Source organism: Salvelinus namaycush, unplaced genomic scaffold, assembly GCF_016432855.1.
Source record: "Salvelinus namaycush isolate Seneca unplaced genomic scaffold, SaNama_1.0 Scaffold2711, whole genome shotgun sequence".
Taxonomy (NCBI): Eukaryota; Metazoa; Chordata; class Actinopteri; order Salmoniformes; family Salmonidae; genus Salvelinus; species Salvelinus namaycush.
Window position 1 is genome coordinate 89 of NW_024059577.1, and position 13,313 is coordinate 13,401.

A 13,313-nucleotide genomic window follows, 5' to 3' on the forward strand; every position below is an offset into this window, starting at 1 on the left:
AATCACGCACAGAATGAGCAGTATGGCTGGTGGCATTGTCATGCTGGAGGGTTAATACAACTTTGATCTTCTTTTGCAAAATGAGTAATGATATGACTTTAAAAATGGCCAGAAGCAAGATGCATTACAAGAGAAGAAAACCTGGGTGGTTAACAGAAGTGTTTGAACTTCCTGATCCAAAGACAATGAAAGCAGGACAATACTCCCTTAAAACAATATTGGCATACAGTGCCTTCGGAAAGTTTTCAGACCCCTTGACTTTTTCCACATTTTGTTACGTTACAGCCATATTGTAACATTTATTAAATTAAACAATGTCCTTAGCAATCTGCGTTCAAAAGTGCTACCCACGCTGCAAGGAAATAGGCCTGGACCTCGACATTGCATCCAAACCTGCAAAAAACAAAACTTACATTTCAGTTACTGGTAATGGTGTAAATATTTACTAATAGGATGTAAAAAGGCTAAAGGATATGCGTCTTCTCTCTCTGATAGCCTAGAATACATTTTTGATCTTAAAGTGGAACTGACAGCGTTTTAGCAATATGTAATCTTAGATCTGTTCATATACATCCAGGAAGATTATATATATATATTTTTACCGTTTTCAGACACGTGATCACTTTTAGATATGGTCGTTTTTATAAATTCATTGAATGTTTGAGAATGAAGTATAGTAAGGCATTTGTGAAAATTCTATAAGATATAGTCAGAGGTGTCCACATACTTTTGTGTATGGGATTTGTGTTAACGGTTAAATCTTTAAATAGTGGATTTTGCAGATTCCCTTGGCCTCCTGTTGGTTCACTTTTGTTCTTGCTGTGAAGACTGATTTATTTCTAGACTTATTTTTTCTTCACCATTAAACGACATGTTCATTGACTAGCCTAACTTTTCTATCTTTGAAAGCCTCTGTAGATGAACCTCCTGATCTTTTTTGATGTAAATAAGGTGAACAAGGATATTTTTTCTAAATAAGAGTAGCCCTAGGCACTGGTAAAAAAATCCTATGGATAATCTTTTTCTTTTTGCAAGTTTGTTTTTCAGCCATTTTTGGAGTGACTTATCAGTGGGCTATTTCTATTTCATAAAAAAAAAAAAAATGAGGAGAGATTAAGAAAGACACTGCATCAAGACTTGCTTTGCAGTTACCCATACTTTTCTATTCTAAGGTCAACTATGAAGTGAAAGTATTTTTATTTTTAAGGACACTTTCATTGACATTATCAGGTGTTCCTCTGACACCTGTGGCATTACAAGGTATGCAAGTAAATGTGTGACTGAGATGCACATTGCAGCTTTTTCTACTGCTTGCCATTCAAACTTTAAAACTTGCAAACCGGTCTATCCGGGATCCTTGAGACATCGCTACCGCATTGTTTTGAAACACCATGGAAACACTAAGAATGTACAGCAGCTTTTTTTTTATGTCTACTTGGCATTTTCTTTGTTGGACTTTTTGTCACCTTTTTTAGACAAATGAGTGGATTGTCTTTGTTTATATTTTAATGAATAAATATCTACTTTTTTTGTCATTTAGACACTTATCCAAGTGCTTACAGGTTCGTGGATGTTTTTGTGATATACATTTTTCTGAGCAGATGTTAGTTTCAGCCATTTTTGGAGGCTGATTTATTTTATTTTTTTCCTTTTTTTTCTTGGGAGGATTAACACACGTTTTTGAAAGTCTTCATACTTCTCCCATTTGTGGACTGCCTAAAAGGAGTTTCTTTCTGGCATACTTTGGAGTGTCTTTGGAACAAAGGGTATGTAGCCTTTATGCTGCATTTTTGTTAATGAAATGTTAACTGTTAATTAGCTTATTCAAGACTTTTGCTATTTCAGTTATCATCTTGTGTTATCATGTAGTGTTGTAAATGTATATTTCTTAATTTCCACTCTTGAATGTATTTTGTAATCACTTGGGCCCTCCCTTGAAGCGACCACTATCCCCCAACCCCTAGGATTAGAAAGTATTTGATATGTTAAGGCCATATGGTAATAGCTCCAGCATGCCTTCTGATGGTCTTTCAGCATTTTAGCCATATTCTTTTCATATCTAAGTGTAAGGGTTAGTAGTGTTTGCTGGATCCTGCCCTGTTCTGGTAACTGAATACACATTTCTTCCCAGGTGCTGCGTCTCTGTGTCAACCGGCTGAGCGTGCGCCCCAAAAGCAGAATGGTCTTTCCGTCCTTTCTGTCATGTTTGACAGAACTCTTCAGAAGTAAGTAGCCTACCTCAAAGCCCTGAAGGGGTGTTATAGTCAGAGAATCAACTGGCAGCTTTAAAAAAAAAAATTAAAAAAAACTTTTTGAAATTTTTATTTCATCTTAATTTAACCAGGTAGGCCAGTTGAGAACAAGTTCTCATTTACCACTGCGACCTGGCGAAGATAAAGCAAAGCAGTGCGAGAGTTAAACATAGACAAAAGTACAGTCAATAACACAAAATAAAAGAAATTGAAAAATCTATGTACAGTGTGTGCAAATGTAGAAGAGTAGGGAGGTAGGCAATAAATAGGCCCTACAGGCGAAAATATTTACAGTTTAGCGTTAATACTGGAGTGATAGATGTGCAGATGATGATGTGCAAGTAGAGATACTGGGGTGCAAGAGGGTAAGTAATAACATGGAGAGGAGGTAGTCGGGTGTGCTATTTACAGATTGGCTGTGTACAGGTAGTTCTTCTTTTGGTGTTTTTCAGAGTCAGTAGAATGGTGTCTTCAGTGTTCTAAGTTTTTATAACTGTGACCTTAATTGCCTACTATTACTCATGTTACTGAGTAGGTGGGTGTGATGGCTTCCGATAGAGAGTTGCTGATGGTTCCTGGGGTGAATGGAGTCCATTTTGTGTTGACTGACACAAGAGAACTCCCACGCAATGTCACTGTCAAACACAGAGGGTTGACCAGGGCTGGGAGGGTGTAAAACTATAGTACAATACTGTTGGTCTACTGGGGTTAAAGGACTGAGTCTGTGTCTGTCTTTGCGTGTGTCTGCTAATATGTATGATGTCATGTATATCTTCTCTCCAGACTACCATGGTGGTTTCCAGCTTCAGCCAGCCCAGGACTTTAAGATAGACCGTCTGTCTGGCCTCTCTTAGGTCTCCTGCAACAAACACCACACCTTCCGCTCATGATCCCCTCACCGCTCAAATGGCTCCTCGCCAAGTCCCCACACACCACCCTACGCCAACGCCAACCGATCTACTCCCCACGTAGTGAGAATGGTACGCCCCGGCTCTATGATTAGACCTCATTGCTGTCGGAAGATACCACTCCAGAGCGGGGGTGGTCGCCTGTGAGGAATGGACACAGCGGGAGGGGCAAAATGGACCAATGGGAGTGCAGTGCTGAGAGGGGAGGTAGGAACACTCAACCCCTCCCCCTGAGCCCCCTCCGCAGGACTGAACCCTCTCGACAGGGAGGGAGAGGGGGGACTGGGACAGACAGGGAAGGGGAAACAAGTGAACAGATATTCGCCAGGACAGTCGCAGAATGGTCACCATGGAAACATACCACCTGTACCAGTTCAGGACATGAGATCGCCACGTTGACCATCTTTAAGACGAAACAGTCTCTGGGTGAGTATGCCCATCAGTCAGCCGCCCACTAATCAGTAGCCTAGTACCCGGCCCCACCAGTAGAGGTCAGTGCATCACCTGCTTATTGTTATTAAAAGACCCTTAGTAAGGCTATTTACTGTGTCTCTTTAGTCTACAGCAACAGTTGGTCATCTTCCCCTGTAGATGCAGGATTTCAATCTTGCCAAAGCAGTAACACAACTGATTCAACTTAGTCTTGTACTAAAGACTATGATTTTTAGTTGATTGGCAAAAGCCTACACCTACACTGGCACTCTGTGGAGATATTCCGTGTCTCTACAGGTATCAGTATCTCAGGTGGGATGGAGAATGAGATGATGTTTCCAGGAGGAGCTGCCTCTACCAGTGACGCTCTGATGGTAAGCTTCTTTAGGAGATCACTGTAATATTCCGGCAGCTCATGCTTTAATCCAAGCTGAGCCATATAATACAAGGTGATGTGTTTAGCGATATGTATTGGTCTGTGACGTTTGTAAACAACAGTCAAGTTTGGCCTGGGCTCAGAACTCTGAGTCTACAATACCTGAATGAAAAGGCTTTGCTAGTGTGTGTGCCTGTGTTGGTGTGTCAGGCTTTTGTCTGACTGACAGTCTTATGAGTGGTAGAATGAGAGCGAAGTGGTGGAGAGAGGAAACTATTTTAAGACACCCGCATGCTTCCCATCCAGAACAGTTTGCGTATACACTACATGACCAAAATTACGTGGACACCAGCTCGTCAAACATCTCATTCCAAAATCATGGGCATTAATATGGAGTTGGTCCCCCCCTTTGCTGCTATAGCAGCCTCTACTCTTCTGGGAAGAATTTCCACTTGGTGTTGGAACACTGCTGCGGGTACTTTATTTAAATATTTTTTACCTTTTATTTAACTAGGCAAGTCATATTTACAATGACGGCCTACCCTGGCCAAACCCTAACCCAGACGACGCTGGGCCAATTGTGCGCCGCCCTATGGGACTCCCAATCACTGCCGGTTGTGATACAGCCTGGAATCGAACCAGGGTCTGTTGTGACGCCTCAGGCACTTATATGTAGTGCCTTAGACCGCTGTGCCGCTCGGGATTGTTCAATAACTTGCTTCCATTCAGCCACGAGCATTCGTGAGGTTGGGCACTAATGCTCGCAGTCGGCGTTCCAATTCATCCCAAAGGTGTTCATGGGGTTGAGGTCAGGGCCCTGTGCAGGCCAGTCAAGTTCTTCCACACCGATCTCAACAAACCATTTCTGTATGGACCTCGCTTTGTGCACAGGGGCATTGTCATGCTGAAACAGGAAAGGGCCTTCACCAAACTGTTGCCACAAAGTTGGAAGCACAGAATCATCTAGAATGTCATTGTATGCTGTAGCTTTAACGTTTTCCTTCACTTGAAATACGGGGCCCAAACCATGAAAAACAGCCCCAGACCATTATTCCTTCTCCACCAAACTTTACAGTTGATGCTATGTATTGGGGCAGGTAGCGTTCTCTTGGCATCCGCCAAACCCAGATTCGTCAGTCGGACTTCCAGATAGTGACGTTTGATTCATCACTCCAGAGAATGCGTTTCCGCTGCTCCAGAGTCCAATGGCGGCGAGCTTTACACCACTCCAGCCGATGCTTGGGATTGCGCATGGTGATCTTAGGCTTGTGAGCGGCTGCTCGGCCATTTCATGATGCTCCCGACAAACAGCTCTTATGGTGACGCTGCTTCCAGAGGCCGTTTGGAACTAGTGAGTGTTGCAACCGAGGACAGACGATTCTACTACAAATGTTTGTCTATGGAGATTGCAATGCTTTGTGCTCGAAGCAACAGTTGTGGCAGAAAAATCTGAATCCACTAATTTTAAGGGGTGTCCACATACTTTTGTATTTATAATGCATTATAATGTTTTGTGATGTTTTTGTTCGTTTTGGTCATCAAAGGGTTTTTTCAGCTGTTCGTGCACACTTTTTTCCCCTTCTCGAGGCAAGACAAAGTTCAGTGCCGAAGTCTTCGCCCCTTCGTTGGTTATTGGTCAACAGTAGGGATTGTTCAATGAAGTGTTTGTCATTCAATGATAGCCGACTCGCTTTCATGCAAATTTTTTCACTGGAGAAATACTGCACCAAACATCTTAGTTAGATGTAAAGTTGAGTGACGAAGATATCCTCGGCAAAAACGCCAAAATGAATTCCTTAATTACATACATTGTGACTATTTTGAGGAAGTGTATATTGACAACGGTGTCTGAACATAGTACTGTCTTTCAAGGGAGTATTTGAGTATAATCGTTCGGTTCACCTCGCCGAGTTCGGATGGGCGCCAGCTGACCAAAACATGAGGAAGTCACCTTGCTCACAGCTCTGTGAGGAGAATAGTGTACAATAGCTGAGTGTGTGAGTGTGCGTCTCCTGAATGATATGTAGGGTGTCCACTCCACTCACCCACTCTAACCAGAGTGGGTGAAAACACGCTTTGGTGAGGACTTTTCACTTTCTTATGTTATAAAATACATTTGACCAAGACAAATATGATTCTTCATGTTATGAATCGCTCAGTGGGGTCGTTCTCTGACATCATTAATATTATATCCTAGAGGTCATATTTCATAACCTAATACATCCGATAATAAGCACTGAGCTCTGTTGACATAGTGGTGCAGCCTCATCGGATTTCACGTCTTCCAAGTTGTTTCCGTGGGTCGCAAATAGATAAGTTAGCATGACACGAGCTGAAATAAATGTAAAAGGCTTTGAAAATAAAAAGCTTGTGGTAGGTACGCTCAGTGCTCCGTTGACATTTCACAGAGATACGCCTGTTTTTGTTCATATTAAAATTAAAAGCATAGAATTAAATATGAAAATACAAAATGTCATGTCTCAACATTGATATCGATCTTACCTCTATATTGTTTTATGTCCTCCGGATTTGAGAAGAAAAATGAGTTAGCCTTAATTCTCTCACAGCATCCAGCCTGGCTGACACAATGCTATTCTCCTGATTTATGACCACTGTTCTCTGGCCTCCATTGATTTAGTCACTCTAATTTTGACCATCCTACAAGGGTAAAAACTCCAATAACTTTTCAACGGATTATGATGGAGACCATGGGGTTTCTTAGAGGAGTATCTACACAATTAACATATTATTTTACATATTGGTCAAAATGTTTTTGATTGGACACCCTATAATATCTTAGCCAGAGTGTATTACCAGAAAGAAAGATCCTGAATGAAGCAGGGGGATCAGGTCAGAGGTTACAGTGAGGTGAAATGGGGGTGATGTCTGAGAGACATACTGTAGCTCTGTAACCTAAGAGATACTAGGTCACAGCTCTGTAACCTAAGAGATACTAGGTCACAGCTCTGTAACCTAAGAGATACTAGGTCACAGCTCTGTAACCTAAGAGATACTAGGTCACAGCTCTGTAACCTGAGAGATACTAGGTCACAGCTCTGTAACCTGAGAGATACTAGGTCACAGCTCTGTAACCTGAGAGATACTAGGTCACAGCTCTGTAACCTGAGAGATACTAGGTCACAGCTCTGTAACCTGAGAGATACTAGGTCACAGCTCTGTAACCTGAGAGATACTAGGTCACAGCTCTGTAACCTGAGAGATACTAGGTCACAGCTCTCTAACCTGAGAGATACTAGGTCACAGCTCTCTAACCTGAGAGATACTAGGTCACAGCTCTCTAACCTGAGAGATACTAGGTCACAGCTCTCTAACCTGAGAGATACTAGGTCACAGCTCTCTAACCTGAGAGATACTAGGTCACAGCTCTCTAACCTGAGAGATACTAGGTCACAGCTCTCTAACCTGAGAGATACTAGGTCACAGCTCTCTAACCTGAGAGATACTAGGTCACAGCTTCATTTATTGGTCACGTACAGTAGAGTTTTGCAGATGTTATCGCAGGTGCAGCAAAATTCTTATGTTTCTAGCTCCAACAGTGCAGCAATATCGTGTGTGTGTGTGTGTGTGTGTGTGTGTGTGTGTGTTGCTGCCGCCGTGAACCTGGTGACAGCACTTCCCAGGTCCGATTAGTGTCATACACTCTGGGGATCTGGTGTCGGCTAAGCCTTTCAGTTTCTAAGAACTTCCCCTTAGAATCCCCCTTTCACACACACATACATACGCATGCGACGGAGACCTTTGAGAAGGAGGGGAAGGACAAGGAGGGAGAGAAATGGTTGGGAGAGAGAGGGAAACAGAGACATGGTTGGTTTGCTCTACTCTGACCCCCCCCCCCCCATCTCCAGTTTCTTAACTCAGCCTCACACCTCGCTGGCGTAGTCTGATAGCCGGTCCTTATCTTGTGTGTCTGCTGTCTGTCTCCCACACAGAGACCAAGTAGACAACTACAGCAGGCTTTCCTGTCCCCCTGTTCCTGTCTGAAAACACCCTATCTTTTAGCTAGCCACCAGGTGTGTGTGTGTGTGTCTCTCTCTCTGTGTCTCTCTCTGTGTCTCTCTCTCTGTGTCTCTCTCTCTGTGTCTCTCTCTCTGTGTCTCTCTCTCTGTGTCTCTCTCTCTGTGTCTCTCTCTGTGTGTGTGTGTGTGTGTTGCTCCTTTTCATCTGTGCTGTTAGCTGAGTAAGGTCACTGTGTAGTCAACAGCACCAGGATTATACTATTTACCCTGTCCTAGAGTTCTGGTGTTGCTGTCTCCAGACATATGACCTGGAGTCTGGACAGTGATCCACTACCTACTAGGAGCAATGCCCATCTAACTAATGTTAAACACACTTACATGTGGATGATGCCTATTGGCTAGACAGGGACAGGGCGAGAGAGAAAGGCCCAAAAAGATAAATATATGTTTACCTACGAGGATGAATGAGATTGTCTAATATTCAAAATTACTTTGCTTTATAGATAAATGGATTGAAGTATTTTGGTGCTGGTGTCACGGAAGGGAAGGCAGCAATGTTTTGGGTTAACCAACGCTATCAAACATTAGTTTCATGAGGGGAGATGTATTTTCAGAGTTCCAACAGGGCCCTGGTTTGGGGGAAATCGAGAAGAGACCTTGTAATGTCACATACCTCTTGCCTTGTGATTGTGTGTGACCCTTCATTGGGGTTGTCAACCAGGTGCATCCTCAGCGAGCCCTGATGACATCACAGGAAGTTCCTCTCCTCAGGGTTCTAGAACTCTTCCTGCATTAAACAATGCATTGTGTGTGTGTGTGTGTGTGTGTGTTTTCAACATAACCTTCCGCTGAGGGTAAACCTTGAGCGTGTGTGTGTGAGCGAGCGAGAGAATATGGTAATGAATGTACTGGGATGAAGGAGAGCAGTAGATGCTGAGTGGGAGCCCAGGTCACTGCACAGTAAGCATGTGTTGGCGTCTGTACCTCTAACCTGTCTTTGTGTGTGTCTCCAGGCGAGGTATGAGCTGGTTTCAGTGGACGGTGAGTCTCTGCAGCGTGTGACCCATCCGCATGCAGTGTTCAGCAACAAGGCCAATGACCCAGTGGTGTTCGTCAAGATTTTCAAGGGAACAGCTGACTTGCATCAGAGGAATCCACTGTCAGGCTTACACAAGTACTACACACAGTATTTTTATTGAACCTTTATTTAACTAGGCAAGTCAGTTACAATGACGGCCTACACCGGCCAAACCCGGAAGACGCTAGGCCAATTGTGCGCCGCCCTATGGGACTCCCAATCACAAACATATGTGATGCATTCTGGATTCGAACCAGAGACTGTAGTGACGGCTCTTGCACTGAGATGTAGTGCCTTAGACCGCTGCCCCACTCGGGAGCCCAGTACTACTGGCCTGTCTACAAGGATGCTCTGAGGTGCAGTTCACCCATCCACTGGAAATGATCTGAAATGGTGTTCAAACCAGAACACATGTCGACTTAAAGAGGAGGAGATGGCTCGCTCCAGCTAGGCTGCAATGGAAGGGAATGGTCTATTCTCAGAGGAGAGCAGCATGGGTACCTCGACACTGACCAATAAGCTTGCTTCTCCTCTAGGGCAAAAAGGATAATGGTTGTTTCCATAGCAAACAGGAAATACTGCCAAAATTAAAATGTTTTTACATTTTGTTGTAACTGCAGTCGACATGTGGGACTACTGTGCTTGCTTTGTGTATAACAATAATGTGATAAATACTATTTATCAAAGATGGACTTGATTATATGTATCCTTTTTCTTATATGAACTTACATTTTTGGAGAAAACACCCCATAGAATAAAAAGGTTATCTAGCATTGTCAGAAGTCAGCAGTTAGCTATCCATATTAGTATATGGATCATCAATGGACGGGAACTTTATTTTGTGAAAGCAGAGAACAAAAAACATGCACACGTAACCACACGCACCGTTCCAGGGAGCATCTCAGTCCATAGGGGTCCTGCCAGAGAGCGATGACTGTATCCAGCGTTGTGAGATTTATAGTCCAGATTAAGCCTCTGTATTATGTCAAAAGTCATCGTTGTAGTTTAATAGATGTCTAGTACATTGGTACAAAATTCAGCTCTGTTTAAAGTAGTGTTTCTGGCCTGTTTAAAACTGTTTCTGGCCAACAGAGCCATGTTTCTGGATCAGGCTTGATGACAGGCTTGTGGACTGAGCCTGTGAAGACGTGTAGGAGTTGGAGAACCTAAATGTTAAATGCAGGATATGAGGACCAGTGGCATGGCTTAAACTAGGACTACAAGTCTCCCGGGTGGCGCAGTGGTCTAGGGCACTGCATCGCAGTGCTAGCTGCGCCACCAGAGTCTCTGGGTTCGCGCCCAGGCTCTGTCGCAGCCGGCCGCAACCGGGAGGTCCGTGGGGCGACGCACAATTGGCCTAGCGTCGTCCGGGTTAGGGAGGGTTTGGCCGGTAGGGATATCCTTGTCTCAGTATGTAATATATAAAATGTATGCACTCTACTGTAAGTCGCTCTGGATAAGAGCGTCTGCTAAATGACTAAAATGTAATGTAAATGGGTGAGAGAAGGTTTGGAGAGAGGGGCTGGGTAGAGAGAAGGTAGAGAGGGGCTGGGGTGAGAGAAGTTGGGGGTAGAGAGAAGGTAGGAGAGAGGGGCTGGGGTGAGAGAGAAGGTAGGAGAGGGGCTGGGGTGAGAGAAGTTGGGGGTAGAGAGAAGGTAGGAGAGAGGGGCTAGGACTGGGGAGAGAGAAGTTGGGGGTAGAGAGAAGGTAGGAGAGAGGGGCTGGGGTGAGAGAAGGTAGGAGAGAGGGGCTAGGACTGGGGTGGGAGAGGGACTGTGGGTCTGGTGCAGGGAGTGGGGCTAAGGCTGGGATAGATCCATGGAAAAGAGGGACTGCATGGGTCTGGGAAGGGCTGATTCCAGGTCAAAGGCTAAGTTTAGGTTCCTAACTCCAAAGAATCACCAGTGTAGTACATTACGCATAGTGCCTTTTACATTTATGAGACAAAGGGCCTGAGAGATGCTTACATATGACTTGCTGGAGTGTCTGGCTGGTGACAAATGCTGCTGTATAATGTTCAAAGGCAGTATGGTCAAATAAGCTTCTGTTATATACATTTAGTTGATGCATAATACGCACGTAACTAGCATGTAATCAGGTGCATCTATAATGCCTTTTGATCATCATACAAATTGATCACAGTAAATGTTCATTTTATTTACACTTTACACAGTCTTCCTGTGTCTCTGGATCGTGTTCTGTCTTTAATGGAAGTAGTTCAGTTATCAACTGATAAATGTGAATCCTAACTTCCACTTAAGTCACATTTTTACTAAGGCCGGGATTCGTCCAAAGGCGCATTGTGCACTGCACAGTGCTCCATCTCGCCTTTTATATAAATCCCAGCTCTAGTCCTGCATTAATATCAATGGCAGAGAGTGAAAATGTGTTAGGATTCGCCCCGAAAAGCCTTCTTCACTTCAGCCAGTTGCAACATATATATATATATATATACAGTGGGGCAAAAAGTATTTAGTCAGCCACCAATTGTGCAAGTTCTCCCACTTAAAAAGATGAGAGAGGCCTGTAATTTTCATCATAGGTACACTTCAACTATGACAGACAAAATGAGAAAATGAGAAAATCCAGAAAATCACATTGTAGGATTTTTAATGAATTTATTTGCAAATTATGGTGGAAAATAAGTATTTGGTCAATAACAAAAGTTTATCTCAATACTTTGTTATATACCCTTTTTTGGCAATGACAGAGGTCAAACGTTTTCTGTAAGTCTTCACAAGGTTTTCACACACTGTTGCTGGTATTTTGGCCCATAAGACATTTACACAGCAATTGGTTATTATGGGATACTGAAAAACAGTGAGAGATGTGAAAAGGGTTCACTACACCTGTGCTACTTATTCCACTTGTGTTAAAATCATGCTACAGAGGATATGATGGAGGTATCTGTTTCTATGTGATGAACACACATGAAATATTATTTGGATTAAATGCTTTGTGTTAACACATGTAGTCTGAAGATGCCAAACACAACAAATTATGAAGATATGTGACATGAATGATGATGATGACAGCCAAATGAAAGATCAATCTCATTGAACAATGATGACCATTAACGTGCTGACCAATGTAAACCTTGGCTAAAAGCTGGATATTTCCCAAATTTTTGTATATACACTGAACAAAAATATAAATGGAACATGTAAAGTGTTGGTCCCCCCCAAAAAATCACACATTTTCCATATGCACAAAAAGCTTATTTCTCTCAAATTTGTTTACATCCCTGTTAGTGAGCATTTCTCCTTTGCTAAAATAATCCAACCACTTTACAGGTATGGCATAAAAAGAAGCTGATTAAACAGGATTATTACACAGGTGCACCTTGTGCTGGGGACAATAAAAGGCCACTTTAAAATGTGCAGTTTTGTCACACAACACAATGCCACAGATGTGTCAGGTTTTGAGGGAGCGTGCAATTGGCAGCTGACTGCAGGAATGTCCACCAGAGCTGTTGCCAGATAATTAAATGTTCATTTGTCTACCATAATCCACCTCCCACGTTGTTTTAGAGAATTTTGCAGTACGTCCAACCGGTCTCAGAACCGCAGACCATGTGTAACCACGCCAGCCCAGGACCTCCACATCTGGCTTCTTCACCTGTGAGATTGTCTGGGGGGTATTTATGTCATTAATAAAGCTCTTTTGTGGGGAAAAAATTGTCTGGGTCTGGCTCCTCAGTGGGTGGGCCTATGCCTTCCATGGCCCACCCATGGCTGCACCTGTGCCCAGTCATGTGAAATCCATAGATTATGGCCTAATGAATTTATTTCAATTGACTGATTTCCTTATGAACGGTAACTCAGTAAAATCTTTGAAATTGTTGCATGTTGCGTTTATATTACAGTAAGTTGAATCAAAATGCAGCTTGGTCAACAAAAAATTATTGAGTTTGTAAAATATGATGTAAAAAATGATTTTTAATGCATGCAATAGATCATTCCACTCTTTCTAGACATTTTCCAATTCTTATTGATCATCTCATTGGGATATGTGTGGTCCTGCAAAAATATATAAAAATCTTTATTATACTTTGTATATTAAACCCACAATGGTACCGGTGTTACCACAAAATATCTTCAGGCGCTATATAAAAAATATACACATCATCATCATAGATCATATTGATTTTTATTTATCTGTTAAGAATCTTTTTTTATATACTTTGTTTTACTCTGTAATACAAAAGATCACACCTCTAGTTGAATCCATTCTTATGAGAAAGCACAACTGAAGACCACCTTATTAATTCATGGTTCCCAGCATAGACAT

The 13,313-nt window shown here is 42.8% G+C and overlaps 1 protein-coding gene across 1 annotated transcript; it reads left to right on the top strand.

Annotated features, from left to right (window-relative positions):
* The first annotated feature begins 579 nt into the window (after positions 1 to 579).
* On the top strand, positions 580 to 9,235 carry LOC120039447 (PDZ domain-containing protein 7-like). Its single transcript, XM_038984842.1, has 5 exons — positions 580 to 1,766; positions 2,132 to 2,225; positions 3,036 to 3,586; positions 3,890 to 3,966; positions 8,959 to 9,235. Exons 3-5 carry the CDS (start codon positions 3,334 to 3,336, stop codon positions 9,142 to 9,144), a joined length of 516 nt encoding a protein of 171 aa, XP_038840770.1. The 5' UTR covers positions 580 to 1,766; positions 2,132 to 2,225; positions 3,036 to 3,333; the 3' UTR covers positions 9,145 to 9,235.
* The last annotated feature ends 4,078 nt before the right edge of the window (positions 9,236 to 13,313 follow it).